This window comes from Anser anser (assembly GCF_964211835.1).
Source record: "Anser anser genome assembly, chromosome: 5".
Classification (NCBI taxonomy): Eukaryota; Metazoa; Chordata; class Aves; order Anseriformes; family Anatidae; genus Anser; species Anser anser.
In genome coordinates this window covers 6,139,758-6,155,205 of record NC_139725.1, presented here as the reverse complement: position 1 = coordinate 6,155,205, position 15,448 = coordinate 6,139,758, and the positions used below count along the sequence as shown (strand labels likewise).

General features: G+C 41.4%; 1 protein-coding gene across 4 annotated transcripts in view; it reads left to right on the top strand.

Annotated features, from left to right (window-relative positions):
* Positions 1-5,970, top strand: part of LOC310899799 (harmonin-like) — a gene marked incomplete at its 3' end in the record, with an annotated part of 46,641 nt that extends 40,671 nt beyond the window's left edge. For 2 of the 4 annotated variants that reach the window (XM_083836710.1, XM_083836708.1), the window contains exons 16-21: positions 9-50; positions 360-413; positions 560-659; positions 1,990-2,099; positions 2,795-2,850; positions 4,577-5,970. In XM_083836710.1, coding sequence (XP_083692836.1) covers positions 9-50; positions 360-413; positions 560-659; positions 1,990-2,099; positions 2,795-2,850; positions 4,577-4,589 — 375 coding nt within the window. Of the gene's footprint in view, positions 1-8; positions 51-359; positions 414-559; positions 660-1,989; positions 2,100-2,794; positions 2,855-3,730; positions 4,547-4,576 lie in introns of those variants that run through there. The other 2 variants (XM_083836711.1, XM_083836709.1) reach the window with 2 other exon arrangements.
* Positions 5,971-15,448: the final 9,478 nt, after the last annotated feature.

Below are 15,448 nucleotides of genomic sequence, written 5' to 3'. Positions count from 1 at the left end.
ATTCTCAGGGCTTCCAGAAATATTTGGAAGACTTTGATCCACATTCAATGGTAAGGAGAGAATTAAGATATGTCTCAGTTTAATATAAAATACACTAGGAAAAAGAAACACGTTCTTGATTTTGAGGGCTGGGAGGGGGTAACATTCTTGCTTCATGTTTTGCTGGGACTTGACCATTTGTTTCTTCTAGCCCTGTTGAAAGGGAGCTTCCTTACGTGAAAGGATGAGCTAGTGTTCAGCTCTTCCTCTAACACTATTTTAGAGGAGGGAAAGGTCCCTTTTCACCTGCAATCTACATAGATGAGGTTAATTGTTTTATGTTTCCAACATGGAAATGAATAACCATTTTCTTTTCACAGTTTACCCCTGAGCAGATTATGGGAAAAGATGTACGGCTATTACGCATTAAAAAGGTAAGTACTATATTATCTATTTATATTTAGAGGGTTGATGTAATCATCTCATGTATGGATACATCTACTGGGAAGAATGAAAGATTAAGTTCCTGTTGATGGGAAGAATTAACAGCCTTTTCTGAACTGAAATTCTTGTTTAATAGGAAGGATCATTAGACCTTGCAGTTGAGGGAGGAATTGATTCTCCCATTGGAAAGATAGTAGTCTCTGCCATCTATGAGGGTGGTGCTGCAGACAAGCATGGTGAGTAACAATGGGGATCTTGAATGCTGCTGCAAAATGGCATCTTCCAGTGGCTGAGTTCTTGGCTGACTTTGCAGTTGTTGCTGGTACTGGGAAGCACAGTTAGATTGCCCGAGACAACCAAGTTCTGTCTCAGCTCTAAGGGCACCTCAAAGAGAGGCTCATGGTTTGAAGAGTGCTGCTTAAATTTATAAAATTTACGTAATTATTGACAATGTTTAAGAAGAAATAGTCAACCCTGCTGTATTTTCATCATAGCCAAAGTTTCAGTAATGTGACCCAAAAACGTAAAGCTGTTCTCTTATTAAGGACTCCCCCTTTTTCAGTCAGATATCAAAAAATGCTGGTTTTGTTAATTCAGGAAACCTAAATCTGGTCTCCATTATTTCTGATTTCCAAAACAATTACATTTAGAGGACTTCCATGTGCAAAGCAGTTACTAGAACATAAGTTATTGCTTAGCTTTGTTCTTAATGCTACTTTCAATAGTAATTTGTTTTGTAAAACATCTGGCTTTACTCACAAAATCTAACTAAAAGCCAGAGCATTCTGGCTTACAGCTTAGCTCTAGAAGCCACGAGAATATGCCAGCACATCCAGGCTTTTCTCCTGGGAGCCAGTCTCATCCTTACCTTGAGAACCCTGGTGATGACCAGGTAGATGGATAGGACAGTATCTCCTTAGGTTGTTTTCTTTGACCTTGTCCCAACCACAGCTAAGTTGAAGTCATCCTTGCTGTGAAAACATCTTAGCCACAATTGCTTATTCCAAGTGCTCGGTTTCTCTTTGACTTGTGACTATTGTGGGCTGTCCCCTTATCATATGTGTTGTCCCCTCCCCAAATCCAGTTCCAGTTACCTGATTGTCCTTCATTCCAGATTAGCAAATCAAAACCAGTTCTGAGAACTAAACGTTACACATGCTTTTGAAAAGGAATGACAGTCCTGCAAACCCTTGACAAATGCCACTTAGACATTCAGGTATTTAAGTAACGCTGCCATTTTCATAGTGGTAACAGACTACAATTAACCACAGTTTATGGGGAATATAGGTGGATTACACGGACTGGCAAACTGCTACTACAGAAAATCTTACTGAACATTCTTACAGCTCATAATCAATAAGAGAAGATTAGAATGACTCGTCCATGCCCACCTAAAAATTCCTTTTGCCTTTGCCTGCAGCAAACCTTCTTGTCTACGTCAAATTTCAGTGTAAGCCTTCACATCTAGTTAGGATGCTTTTCATTATACTCAGTACTGCATCAGAGAAGTCTGTCACAGAACTTATTTTGGTTACATGTACGTGTAATGTGTTGGTCTGTCACCAGGAGGCATAGTGAAAGGAGATGAAATACTGGCTGTAAATGGCAAGATATTAATTGACAGCAGGCTGGCAGAAGCACAAGCAACTCTAGCAAAGGCTTGGAACATGGGTGGGGTAAGTACACGGGAATACTTTTTAATTTTACCTATAACTTTCATGATGTACTCTTGTCTTTCATGACATTGTCTCATGAATAGAAACAAGGTTGGAAACATCAAAAGTATGGGTGTGCCATGCCACCCAAGTGAGTTGAAATCTGCAGCAAATGATGGTATACAGCAACTCTGAAAATCATGCCTGTAATTTACTCTGAAAGTTTATGGCATTTAGCCACATGTCAAGATTTGTATTTAAACACATTGCAGTCTGAGTGTGTATAGTACATTTATCTGTAGAATCTCTAATACTGAAACTGACTTGGAAGCTGATAGGAACTTTGATAATAGCTTATCTAATCTTTGATTTCTTAATGTACAAATGACACAGCAGTTAAGCTAGAATGAGTGTCTTCTCGGCAAGAACTGTATTAATTACTATGACGACCAAATACAGTATGCTACTTAGAATGGCTGTTTTTTTAAAGCTTATTGCAAGATCAGTGGATTTTTCTTTAATTTCAGGATAGAAATCAAACAGCTCAATCTTGAAACTGTGTTCCTATACAAATATTTTATAGAGACCTGTTCCTTGTGGTTTTCCAGGAACAGATTGCTTTTCTGGTTATCTATCTGCTATTCCATAGTAGTCCGTTAACCACCTCTAAGAGGAACATTTAGCAGCACACATGTGCTTGTGCTTTTTTGTTGCAGGATTGGATTGACTTAGTCATTGCAGTGTCACCTCCAAAGGAATACGATGATGAAATGTAAGTGCATAAGCTTTCTTTGTCTGGTGATCAAAAGGCTAGTAACAGCAGTTTATACAGTTTGCTTTTTATTGGACAGATAATGCCTTAAGTATTTATTTCCTATGGACTACATAACCTTCTTCATCACATGGTTGTTAATTAGTTAATCATAAGTAGCTGTCATGCATTACAGCAGTGGTTCCCAGAGTTCTTAAAATGGTGAATCTCAAATTAGTATTATTATTTTTATTTTTTTGAGAAATTGGTTGATAGTTTACTATGATGCCATGAATCATAATAGGAAGACACAAATGCCCATAAGCATTCTTCATCAAACCCAAACATTTAATTCTGTGATGGGATTTTTTTATTTTTGTTGTTGTTTGATTGCTGGGTTTTTGTTCATTTCCTTTTTTTGGGGGGGGGGATTTTAAATTAGATTGCAGTTACTATCCTGGACTAAATCAACCTAAGTGTAAAATTTTCAAAAGGGCTAAGTGACTTGTCTGTCTTGGCAATTGGCGACATTCACGGAGTCTATTTTTAAAGATAATCTGCGTAGGTATGAAACAAGACACCATGACATAGTCTGATATAGGTATCAAGTTGATACAACTTGCCTTACTTTGAATAAAGCTTCAAAAGCAAGACCAATGTTTTCTAGTTTGATTGAAAGAAAAGATTTCAAGATATCCTTACTACGAAGGAAAATGGTAGAGGAAAAGTTTTCTAGTTAACCCTGAATCTTGTTCTGTGTAGAATACCTATTATGAGTTGCTGTAACCCTGTACACAGTTTTACTGGCTAATACCGACTGAAGACTGCTGTAAAATTGTTTAAGCTAACGAGTCAGAAAATAACTGTTATTATTTTTTGTTATTATATCTTGTATATTTAGCCCTACTAATCCCTCATCAACAGTCAGTCCGAACACACACAAAAAGGTTTTTGAAGGCAGTGCACCAGTGTACAGACAAGGGTATCTCCTGCAGCTGTAGGCACTGCAGTGTCCCCTCATGGTGAATAGCCAGCCCTGGGTTAACATGATTGTCCATTTTGAGGCTGTATTGTTTTTCCAGCATGTGCCTGCCGATGAATTGCATGCCACACTCTGCTTTTGTTCCTGGCATGCTGGAGTGTTCTTTGGGCTTTTGCCATGCCTGTCCTATTAAAAAATAAATTTAAAAAAGAGTATTTGTAATATCCCTTGGAGGTCCTCTACAGGATTGGTTTATCATACGCAAGACTATAAAATGAATAGGCCCTGCCTAAGCAATTAGGATTAATCTAGTATTTTTTTCTTATCTGTGGGCCACTGCTGTGGCTTTGTGAATTCATAAATAAGTAATTACTTCATCGTTAAGGCTTGTCCAAAGAACAAGTTTGCTTTTGTATCGTACGACAGTGTGCTTCTGAACAAGTGTTCACAACTCTTTGGTTTTCACTGAAGCTTACCTACACTAATTTGTCACTAAATTAGGGATTTGGCCTAAAATTATCCTTGCTTTACAAACTCAATTTACTATGTATGTTTTCTCTGTACTTTAATAGCTGTAAGTAGTCATAGATCTCTAGAAAACCAGGGTAAGATATCTTATTTGCATGTGGTATTTGTGGTCTTCTCAATTGTTACTAACAATACAAATCAAGATTGTCCAACTGAGATCTAGTTAAATAAAATTGTGCTTGCCAGAAAGACAAAAAACTGTACTACCGCTAACAGCATCTGTTTCCCTTTTTTTAGGACATTTTTTTAAAGTACGGAAGGTTACACTTAAGAAATAGTCTTTTTCCTGCAGACACCTGCTGCTCTGAAAATTAATAGGATATCAACAGCCACATAAAATGCATTTTTATTTGAAAGAAATGTGAACAGTCAGATCTGGAAGTTGAACTAGAGACTTCATGTTCTTCAGGTAATTTGAGTAATTTCAAATCATCTTGTAGACATACACAAAGAAATTGTAAGCGCACTGAGAAGGACAGACAGTAAGCATAACTGTATCTGTGAGAACTCAAAATCAATTTTTCTTTATTTTGGGAAGACAAATTTTGAAAATTATCTTCCAGTTTTCCCAGAAATAAACACCAAAATGACAAATGAAGATGGAACACAGATGTCTGTTCCCACATGCAACATTTGTGATTACACGTTCACAGGCCAGTTTGGGTGTGAGAAAGCTTATATTTTTACTCTGTACATAGTGATTTTCCATGGGGAAGTGGGGACGTATATGAGTAATTTCTGTTCTCACTGATATCCTTGTAGCTCTCTTAATGTCTGTTTCTGTTGCCCAATTGTGAGTTGTTTTGATTATGAAAATCCTGCCTGTAGAAGGGCTTCTATACCAGTTATACCAGGAGTGTGAGCATTATATGGATTAATTTTGGTGATGCTTCTATGGTATAAAGAGTCTTCTCTACCAGCAAAGTAAATAGCTAGCAAGTAGTCCAGATAACATCATTATGTGTTGTCAGTTATGGTACCAAGTATTGTGTTGGTGGTAAAAATTAATCCCTCATATAGTCAAGGGTGGAAAATTTCAGTCTGATTCACAATCTGTACTTAAGTACTTCGTTCTCAGTGAGTCTACACACAAATAAATTTGCAGTCAGTAAGAGTAACATTTCACCGTTCGTTACTGTTTTCTGTTTAAGTAACTTCCTCCAGACCATAACATCTATATTTACCTGACTTTAAATAAGTCTGATTACAGTTGTAGATGTAGTCATTTCTTTATATTGTCAAGGTGTCTCCCTGGAAATGTAACAGTTCTTCTTCCTTCCTCGGATCTGCCAGTTTGTATACCATTTTTCATAGTGTGTTTAGATTTTTCTTATCTGGACTAATGAGAGCTAAAATTTAAAGTTCTTTAGCATATCAAATTCCTGCTGAAGTCTTGCCATTTCAACATTTGGAAGCCCTCCTTTCTGTAACACAGGAGAATAACAATTACATTCCTGAGAAGTCTGTATTTGTATGGAGATAAACAATTATGTTGACTTCCTTTGTTTTATTCACAGTATTGTTCCAGTATGCCAATGATATTGTCTGGCAGGGTACACATGTTCAAGTTTTCAACATTGTAACACTGTAACTCTCCCAACTAATCTAGAAATAAAATCATATATGCCAAATGGAAGAAGTCGTCCTCTTTGTTTGCAGGTTTGTACGCTGTAATAATAGTTAATCAGCTGAAGTATATAGATTTCAGTTGATCTTTTCATAACAGAGCCATTTGCAACAAAATGCCAACCGTGGGGAATTCGAAAGCAAATTTGCTTTGCAGAGGAGGGAATTGTCAGTAGTGTGAGCTGCAGTAACCTTTTACTGGGTTTTTATATGCAAATCTGGTCACTTGGTGGTTGTAATGCTGCCGAGTGCAGCTGCTCCATTGTATTTCCCTTGTTAGATCTTTGGGTGCATCCACCCAGAGCTGTAGACATCCTAACCAAAAGCCTAATCCAAATGCAGCAAGATTAGCACTAGAGGAGAAATAGAAGCAGGATGTACTCCTCCTCCTGCTCTGGCTCCCACTTGCCTACATTCTGCGACCATCTGCACTGTATGACAATTCAGAAGAGTGATGCTATCAAATGTTCTCTTAAGGGATGCTCCGATGCTATGTACCAGGAAACAAAGCCACAGTAATGCACCAACAACGAACTGCAGCCTGCAACCAGTGTTCAATAGTGCTAATCACTGTCTTGGCACGTAAGAAACAACATGGAAAACTTAGATGGTAGAGATGAGAAATACTTTTCCTGACAGGTTTTTTTTCCAGAAAGAAAAGGAGCACAGAAGACTGAGCTGAGAAATCTGTGGGAGTACCAACAGTTGAGTTGTAGCCTTGCTTCTTAGCTTTATTTGCTTGGATACAGCTTAAAATGCACGAGAGGCAGCTGAGGAAATTACTTCACATATATGTAAGAAACTGTTACGTTGCATGTTTACCCTATGTCGAGATAGCTATGGAAGGAGGTGGTGTTAGAAAAAGGAGACTGACACTTCTGAAATCTCAAAATGATCTTACACCATTAGTCAGGTAGTTATTTGCTTTATTTCTGCCTTTTAGTGCCCTGGGACTAAATCACATCTTTCATTTGTCAGCTAGCTCAAAGAGTTGGACAACGCTACACAGATTTGAGGCAACTTCCCTTTTGGTTCCTTTGGCTTTTATGAGCAGAGTGTCCCAGACATAAAACATTAAAACAGCTGCCCATTTGAGTTGCCACTGCATTGTTTTCTGGTGGCTGTAATAGTTGCTGCATGTGCCCATGCCTCGCTCCTGTTCAATCAAACCAGCTATGAAAAGATAATTGTAGGGTAAATGGGACTTTCTCTTTTATTCAGCTGATGCTTGGTTTCCTTTGGGAGTATGGAAACTCTGATCTGATGCATAAAGCAGGAAGAAGTCCAAGTGCTTCACTGACAGTATCGTGTGTGCTTCTAACTGCTTTTAACATAAAATGCTGTTTTTTTATTTTTATTTTTTTTTTATTTTCTGTAATCTCAGAGGGAATATGTTTAGTTTCTCAGAGCTGTTTGTTTGGTTAAGATGGCTAAGACCCACTGTCTCTCTCTCTATGGGATAATAACCCAGAGGAAGAGTTTCTCAGAACAGTTAACAATCATTCTCTCAGGAATTTCTTGGCTGCGTTAGTCACGGACTTGTCTTCAACATACCCTGACAGTTGCTGAACTGGAGCATGAATTACACTAGAGATTTGTGACTTCACATCTGCTCTGTGAGCCTGTGCGTGCCTGTAGGCAGGCAAAAAAATTCAAGCTTTATGGATCAGAACCACGGCACTCGTTACAGAATAGGAAATACCATTGTTTAGTATTCATGGACACTAGCATTGGGAAGTCTTTGATCTATTTATTACTGGCACTCCATCAATTTAAGAACTTACAATTTAGCCATTATTTATCATATAACCATGGCATCTAAGCAGAAGTACATTTCAAAGAGGTTATGGTTTTTCTAAAAGCTGTATGCATTTATAAATTTGTATTTATGAAAGGGTGTGTATACATACGTGCACACACCAGCAGGATATTTTAATCAGTCTGAGTAGTACACATGTAAATAATCTCAGCACTTCACAAGTATGAGATTTAACCTCTGAATACAAATAAGGTGATAAAAACCCTCTTACAGTAAAAACAGAACTGAGAACCATAGTTTCATGTCAAAGTACGTATACCTGGTTGAAAAGAACTTAGTACACAATAGCTGATATACTTTTTGTATGCCTTAACTCTGTGTTGCCTTGGAATTGATAAAGCAGTCAGGGTAGTTGCTGTGAAACTCTTAGACACCTTCCACCCCCTGATAACTGTATCAGTGTGAATGAGGGTTTGATTGTGATACTGAAATTGTCCTCCACTGTTTTTCTGCCACTTTCTTTCACTATTGTTCTTGTTCTCAGGGGATTTTTTTTTCCTATGTATGGGCCTCTGCTGTGGAATACTTCTTCCTCTATTACTACATCTCTGATTCCTGCATTATTGGAGGATACAGCTCTTTGGTGGAACCCAGGGGCCCTATGTGTATTTAAAATAAGGTAGCTAGGGTTATTTTTGATCTTTCCTGAAAGTACGTAAGATGAAGGGGAGACAGACGCATGTAAAGCAATTGATAAGATTTCTGTTCTCTAGAAAGGAACGATCTGAAATTGGAAGCATGTTCAGCTTTCAGAAGATCATAGTTTAAAAAAAAAAAAAACTGAAAATAATAATGTTCTCAGGGCTGTTATACTGGATGATGATGATGTCGAACAAAGGCACTAAACTTGGTGTAACAACCACTGGAATTAAGTTTAAAGGAATTAATTTCTATCAAGTACTTTGCAGCCTGGCCGTTCTTGGATACTTAAGTACAAGCAGCTAGTGTTCAACTCAGAGTATCTACATGGAAAAAATGTTGTCTGAACTTCAGATAGCTGCTTCACCCAGTATCACAAAATCTGCTGCATGATTAGCACTGGATATCCCTTACCCATTTGAAAGGTAATTGTGCTTGATAGATAATTCCCATGTATAAGGTAACTATAGCCTCAAACAAGCATGGCTCTGATCCAGCAAAGCACTTAAGTACATGCTTACACTTAAGCATGAGCCAATCCCATTGACATAGGTTGAGTTCAATAATGCTACTCACAGGCTTAAGTACTTTGCTGGATTGGGGCCTGAAGTCAAACTCCAAAGGATGCTTTATCCCTGGAGATGCTTATTATGGAAAGTTTTTATTGTTAATGCTGAGGTTTTAGTATTCATATTGAATTTCAGTCCCTTTTCATTTTCTCAAAAAATCTTCAAAAGCTGTTCCTTCTTCCAACTCCTGCTGCCTTTTCTTCTAGCTTGACCTCCTCTTATCTTTTCTCACCTTTTCTCTTCCAGACATCAGTAGAACTCATTACTTTTAAACAGCTATAGCAGTTTTGTTTATATGGTGCTTAAAACAAAGTTTGGAAGAAAGAAACCAAGACCGTCCAGCATATGCTGAGTACAGATGGAAATCAGGCAACTTCTCTGAGGTCAAGGACTTTTCTAAACAATAGGGAAGTGAGAAGAAAGATGCTAAGAGTTATTCTTCATGTAGACCTTCTCACTAACCCTCTCAAAAGCTTCAAGTTACTTTTATCTGACTTTGTTCTCTTCCCTCTCTCTTTCCCCTAAGCTGCTGTAGATGCTGTAGCAAGAGGGGTACCAAGATTCGATGTTGATGCTGGCAAACAGCTCGAGGCTTTGGAGTGTTACTGCCACTCAGCAGAGAGAGCGTAAATAAGAACAGAGGGAAAATGTACCCACTGTTACGAAGGCACCAAAATTAAGCTTTGATCAAACTCTTGTGGTAACTATTTGCTTGATAGGATGAAATAGGTTTTGAAAGTTATTCTTTGAAACTAAGTTTTTCAAGTAACAGTGTTTGGTGTTTTTTTTTTTTTGTAACCCTTATTTCCCAGCATAAAAATTAAAATTTTCAGAGGAGAGAGAACCAAGAACACTGTCGGATCAGTAGCAATTCCAACAGCCAGGGGGAAAAGAGAAAGAGAGAGGAGGAGAGCTGCATTTTCCATTTTCATTATTCAGAAAGAACTGTGGTAAAGCAGATCCCTAAATGTGAAGTTATCAACCAGGTAAGACAGAAGGAATTGCGTACTGTTCCTTAGTGAAAGTCAGACAGCTGGGTCTTAGAGCACAGGAGTGACACGCATAGCAGGAATGAAGAACTGAAGAGCTCTTCAAGCTGGATGAGATTATTCCAGTTCAGAGCAGTCACTTATAATAGACAGCAAACCCTTCATAGAGGTGTGGTAGTTGGTTAAGGGAATAGAAGAAACTGAGGTGATTGAGGTGTGTTCATTGTGCTCCTGACTCCAGTTTTCTTTTTCTTCACACAGGGGAAGGCAGCTTCCCCATAACATAGCTCATGCATCTGGGTATGTGCAAATTTTCCATTTTCCAAGAAATAAACATTCTTATAAATAAGTCAGTGCATGTGGCATGCTGTGGTCTGACACTAGCTGTGAATGACAAAGATAAAAATAAAGTCGAGACTGAGAGAACATCCTCAGAAACAAGTCTATCCAACATAAATCTCAACAGTGATTTCAGTATTAACAGGTGGGTACAATGTGATCTTGTAAGGTTGTTCTTCCTCTTCAAATAGATAACGTGATTGCAACAATTTTGGTTTAATACTCATAAAAGAGATTAAAATGGAGTGTGTGAGCATATTTTGTGGTTGGATAGTTCACAGGCCAAAGCCGTTTGAATGTATTAAGTTGCCTGGCTTACTCGTAATTTTATACTACATTGCACTGTTGCAGTCAAGCTGTATTTTATTTTTTTTTTTAAAGCTATGTGAACATTCACATTTCATACCTCTAGCCAGACAAAAACAGATGCAGAGAAATGTTTTCTGTTGTGTTAGTGGAATGATTTAAGAATGCCATAGCTTCTCAATCATATAATTAGCAAGTGATGCCTTTCCTAATGGTGTATCTAAACCTATTTGTAAATGAACAGACATGTTTGAAACAGCATAGTATCTAAATGGAGAAAAGCGCCCAGCTCTATAAATGACACAAAGGAACAAAACACTTCCCCTTCCTTACTCTAGGACAATGCAAGTGACTTATATGAGGCATGTCACCGTTTTGCTAGAAAGCAAATTATAATCAAGGATTGAATCTCAACTATTCCTTACTCATTGTTGATGTATTCTCTTAATCATGGGGCAGTGATCAGTGTAGTGAGCTGTGTTGCCAAGCAGTTGGTGAGGGCAGAGTTTTAATCTAATTCTAGCATGAGCCATTCTTCAACTGACAGTATCTTTAGCCTTCATGTCCCAGAAATGCAAGTAGATGAGGAAATGGCCAGCGCTCTTTTAAGATGTGGTGATATCCTATAGCATAGGCTAGGCAGGTTTGCAACTGTTAAAGAAGCCATGGACAGTTTGTGGATTGGGAATACGTAGAAATCTGCTCCTTGTTTTAGTCAATTACACTGAGCTTGTGCTGAGGATGTGTCCTGGGCACATGTGAGAAAATAATTGCTTATCGGTGCTCTCCAGCTGGATGTGGTTGTTCTTCTTTTGCTCACTTTATTGCTGCTTCTCTGTAGATGAAAAGCAGACTGTAGATGATTGCTGAGTTTCAGTGCATGACATCCCCCTTCACATTTGGACTGCTAAAAGGAAGACATGCAGAAAGTTTCCACTCTTACATTGCCTTCTTATCACAAAAGACAAATATAGCCTGGCGAAAGCATTCCGAGACAGGCTACTTACAACCACAAGAAAAAGAAAGAATTGGGAATGATTTCAAATAAGAAGGAAGATTACAGCCTGGGAATTGTGCCCTGTATAGATGGTTATGACATGCTTGTAAGTGATATCAAGTAGGAAGGCAAAGCATTTGTGCCCGCATGCAGCTGACCAGGTGCCTACTGAGGAGCAATGGACTAGGCTGAGAGGTACCTGGCACTGTATTAGAATCATAGAATGGCCTGGGTTGAAAAGGACCTTAAAGATCATCTAGGTTCAACCCCCCTGCTCTGGGCAGCGTTACCAACCACTAGAGCAGGCTGCCCAGAGCTGCATCCAGCCTGACCTTGAATGCCTCCAGGGATGGGGCATGCACAACCTCTCTGGACAACCTGTTAACAGTGCCTCACCACCATCTGAGTGAAAAACTTCCTCCTACTTTCTAACCTAAATCTCCCCTGTCTTACTTTAAAACCATTCCCCCTTGTCCTATCACTATCAACACATGTAAACAGGCATTCCCCCTCCTGTTTATACACTCCCTTCAAGTACTGGAAGGCCGCAATGAGGTCTCCCCAGAGCTTTCTCTTCTCCAAGCTAAACAAGCCCAGTTCCCTCTACCTTTCTTCATAGGAGTCACAGAATCACAGAATTGTAGGGGTTGGAAGGGACCTCGAGAGATGATCGGATCCAACCCCCCTGCCAAAGCAGGTTCCCTAGAGCAGGTTGCCCAGGTAGGCGTCCAGATGGGAGAAGGTAGGTGTCCAGGCGTCCAGAGAAGGAGACTCCACAACCTCCCTGGGCAGCCTGTTCCAGTGCTTCGTCACCCTCACCAAGAAGTTCTTTCGCATGTTGGTGCAGAACTTCCTGTGCTCCATTTTTGCAGCCATTGCCCCTTGTCCTGTCCCCACGAACCGCTGAAAAGAGGTTGGCCAAATCCCCCTGTCTCCCACACTTCAGGTACTTATAAACATTGATAAGATCCCCCCTTAGTCTTCTTCTCTCAAGGCTGAACAGACCCAGGTCTTTCAGCCTTTCCTCATAGGGGAGATGCTCCAGGCCCTGTATCATCTTTGTTGCCCTCCGCTGGACTCTTTCCAGGAGATCCCTGTCTTTTCTGTACTGGGAAGCCCAGAACTGGACACAGTACTCCAGCTGAGGCCTGACCAGGGCAGAGTAGAGGGGGAGGTTTATCTCCCTTGACCTGCTGACCACGCTCCTTTTAATGCACGCCAGGATCCCATTGGCCCTCTTGGCCACCAGGGCACACTGCTGGCTCATGGCCAACCTGTTGTCTACCAGGACCCCCAGGTCCTTCTCCGCAGAGCTCCTCTCCAGCAGGTCGTCCCCCAGCCTGTACCGATACGTGCAGCTGTTCCTTCCCAGGTGCAGGACTCTACACTTGCTCTTGTTAAACCTCATTTGGTTTCTTCCTGCCCCTCTCTCCAGCCTGTCCAGGTCTCGCTGAATGGCAGCACAGCCTTCTGGCCTGTAGGCCACTCCTCCCAACTTTGTATCATCAGTGTACTTGCTGAGGGTGGACACTATTCCCTCATCAAGGTTGTCGATGAAGATGTCGAACAACTCCAGACCCAGCACCAGCCCCTGGGAAACATCGCTAGTCACAGGTCTCCAGCCAGACTCTGCGCCACTGATCACCACCCTCTGAGCTCAGCCAGTCAGCCAGTTCTCAACCCACCTTACTGTCCACTCGTCTATCCCACACTTTCTCAACTTTGCTATCAGGATGTCGTGGGAGACAGTATCAAAAGCCTTGCTGAAGTCAAGGTAGATGACAACCACTGTTCTCTCCCCATCTACCCAGCTGGTGATGCCATCACAGAAGGCAATGAGGTTGGTCGAGCACGATTTCCCCTTGGTGAATCCATGCTGACTACTCATAACCTTCTTCTCTTCCAATTGCTTGGAGATGGCATCCAGAACAAGCCGTTCCAACACCTTTCCAGGGACAGAGGTGAGACTGACTGGCCTGTAGTTTCCTGGATCCTCCTTCTTGCCCTTTTTGAAGACCGGAGTGACATTGGCTATCCTCCAGACCTCAGGCACCTCTCCTGTTCTCCAAGACCTTTCAAAGATGATAGAGAACTGTTTGGCGATCACCTCTGCCAGCTCCCTCAGCACATGTGGATGCATTCCATCAGGGCCCATGGATTTGTGTGCATTGACCCCACTCAGACACTCCCGAACCACTCCCTCGTCAACCAGGGGGGAGCTCTCCATTTCCCAGACTCTTTCTCCTCCTTCCAGGGTCCAGGAGTCCCGGGAGGTAGTCTGTGAAGCAAAGACCGAAGCAAAGAAAGCATTCAGTATCTCCACCTTCTCAGCATCCCCCGTTACCAGGACACCCCCCTCATTCAGCAGGGGACCCACATTATCCATAGTCTTCCTTTTAATGTTTACATACTTAAAACAAAACCTTATTATCCTTTATCTCCTTTGCCAGCTTCATCTCCACGTGGGCTTTAGCCTTCCTCATCACATCCCTGCAGACCCTGACAACACTCCTATACTCCTCCCAAGGGGACAGACCCTTTTTCCACATTTCATAGACCTTCTTCCTTTTGATCTTCTCGATGAGTTCCTTGCTCATCTATGCAGGTCTCCTGCCCCCCTTCCCCAATTTCCTACTCTTAGGGATGCACCACCGATCCTGAGCTTGGAAGAAGTGCTGTTTAAATGTTGCCCAGCTCTCACAAGCACCCTTGCCTTCTAGCAATCTAGCCCATGAGATACTCCCAAGTAGGTCCTGGAAGAGGTCGAAGTTGGCTCTCCGAAAGTCCAGGGTAGCAGTCCTACTTTTTGCCTTACTTCTTCCACCAAGTTCCATCTTGAACTCCACCATCTCATGGTCGCTGCATCCCAAGCTTCCCCCAGCCTTCACATCCCTAACAAGCCCATCCCTGTTGGTAACAACAAGGTCCAGAAGCACCCCCTGCCTCGTCAGCCCCTCCACCACTTGTGTCAGAAAATTATCTTCAATGCGTTGTAGGAACCGTTAAGAGAGGTGCTGCAGCCCTCTGATCATCTTAGCGGCCCTTCTCTGGACCCATTCCAAGAGCTCCACATCCTTCTTGTGCTGGGGGCCGCAGGCCTGCACACAGTATTCCAGGGGGGTCTCACAAGAGCAGAGTAGAGGGGGACAATCACCTCCCTCTGCCTGCTGGCCACCCCTTTTTTAATGCAGCCCAGGACATAGTTGGCCTTCCAGGCTGCAAGCATGCACTGCCGGCTCATGTCCAGCTTCTCATCCATCAGGACCCCCAAGTCCTCCGCAGGGCTACTCTTGAGTTCTTCTCCCAGTCTATGTAAATACCTGAGCACGAGTTCAACATATCATGGCAGGATCATTCTCTGAGGTAAGTCCTTTGTGTTACTCATGGCATGAAAGATCTATGGCATTAGCTTGAACAGCTGAGGTTTCTCTGGCATTGCCAAGGGACTCCAATGGATGAGCTATTTGCTGATCATGGACAGGAAGCTGTGTCCCTCTGACTGAAGCCATTTTTCTGCATACTAAAAGCAGTGCCCCAGGCTTGTCATAATGTTACATGCTGGGCCGTTGCTTTTTCTTGCTTCATCTTCATGCAAAGAGTAGCTGTCCTTTGTAAAGCACTGGCGTGAGCTTCATGTTGCCGTAGTACTGCTGTGAATCTGGTAGATGTTTCTACTGGTCCTATTGCTCAGCTGTAGCAGCCTGGAAGAGACCCCATCCCAATCAACAGCCAATCCTGCGTGTGAGCCTGCTACACAACATTTCCTCATGTCCCAGCTGGACATAATGGCAGTACAACTGCAGTTCTGGCTTTGATTTTCCATGT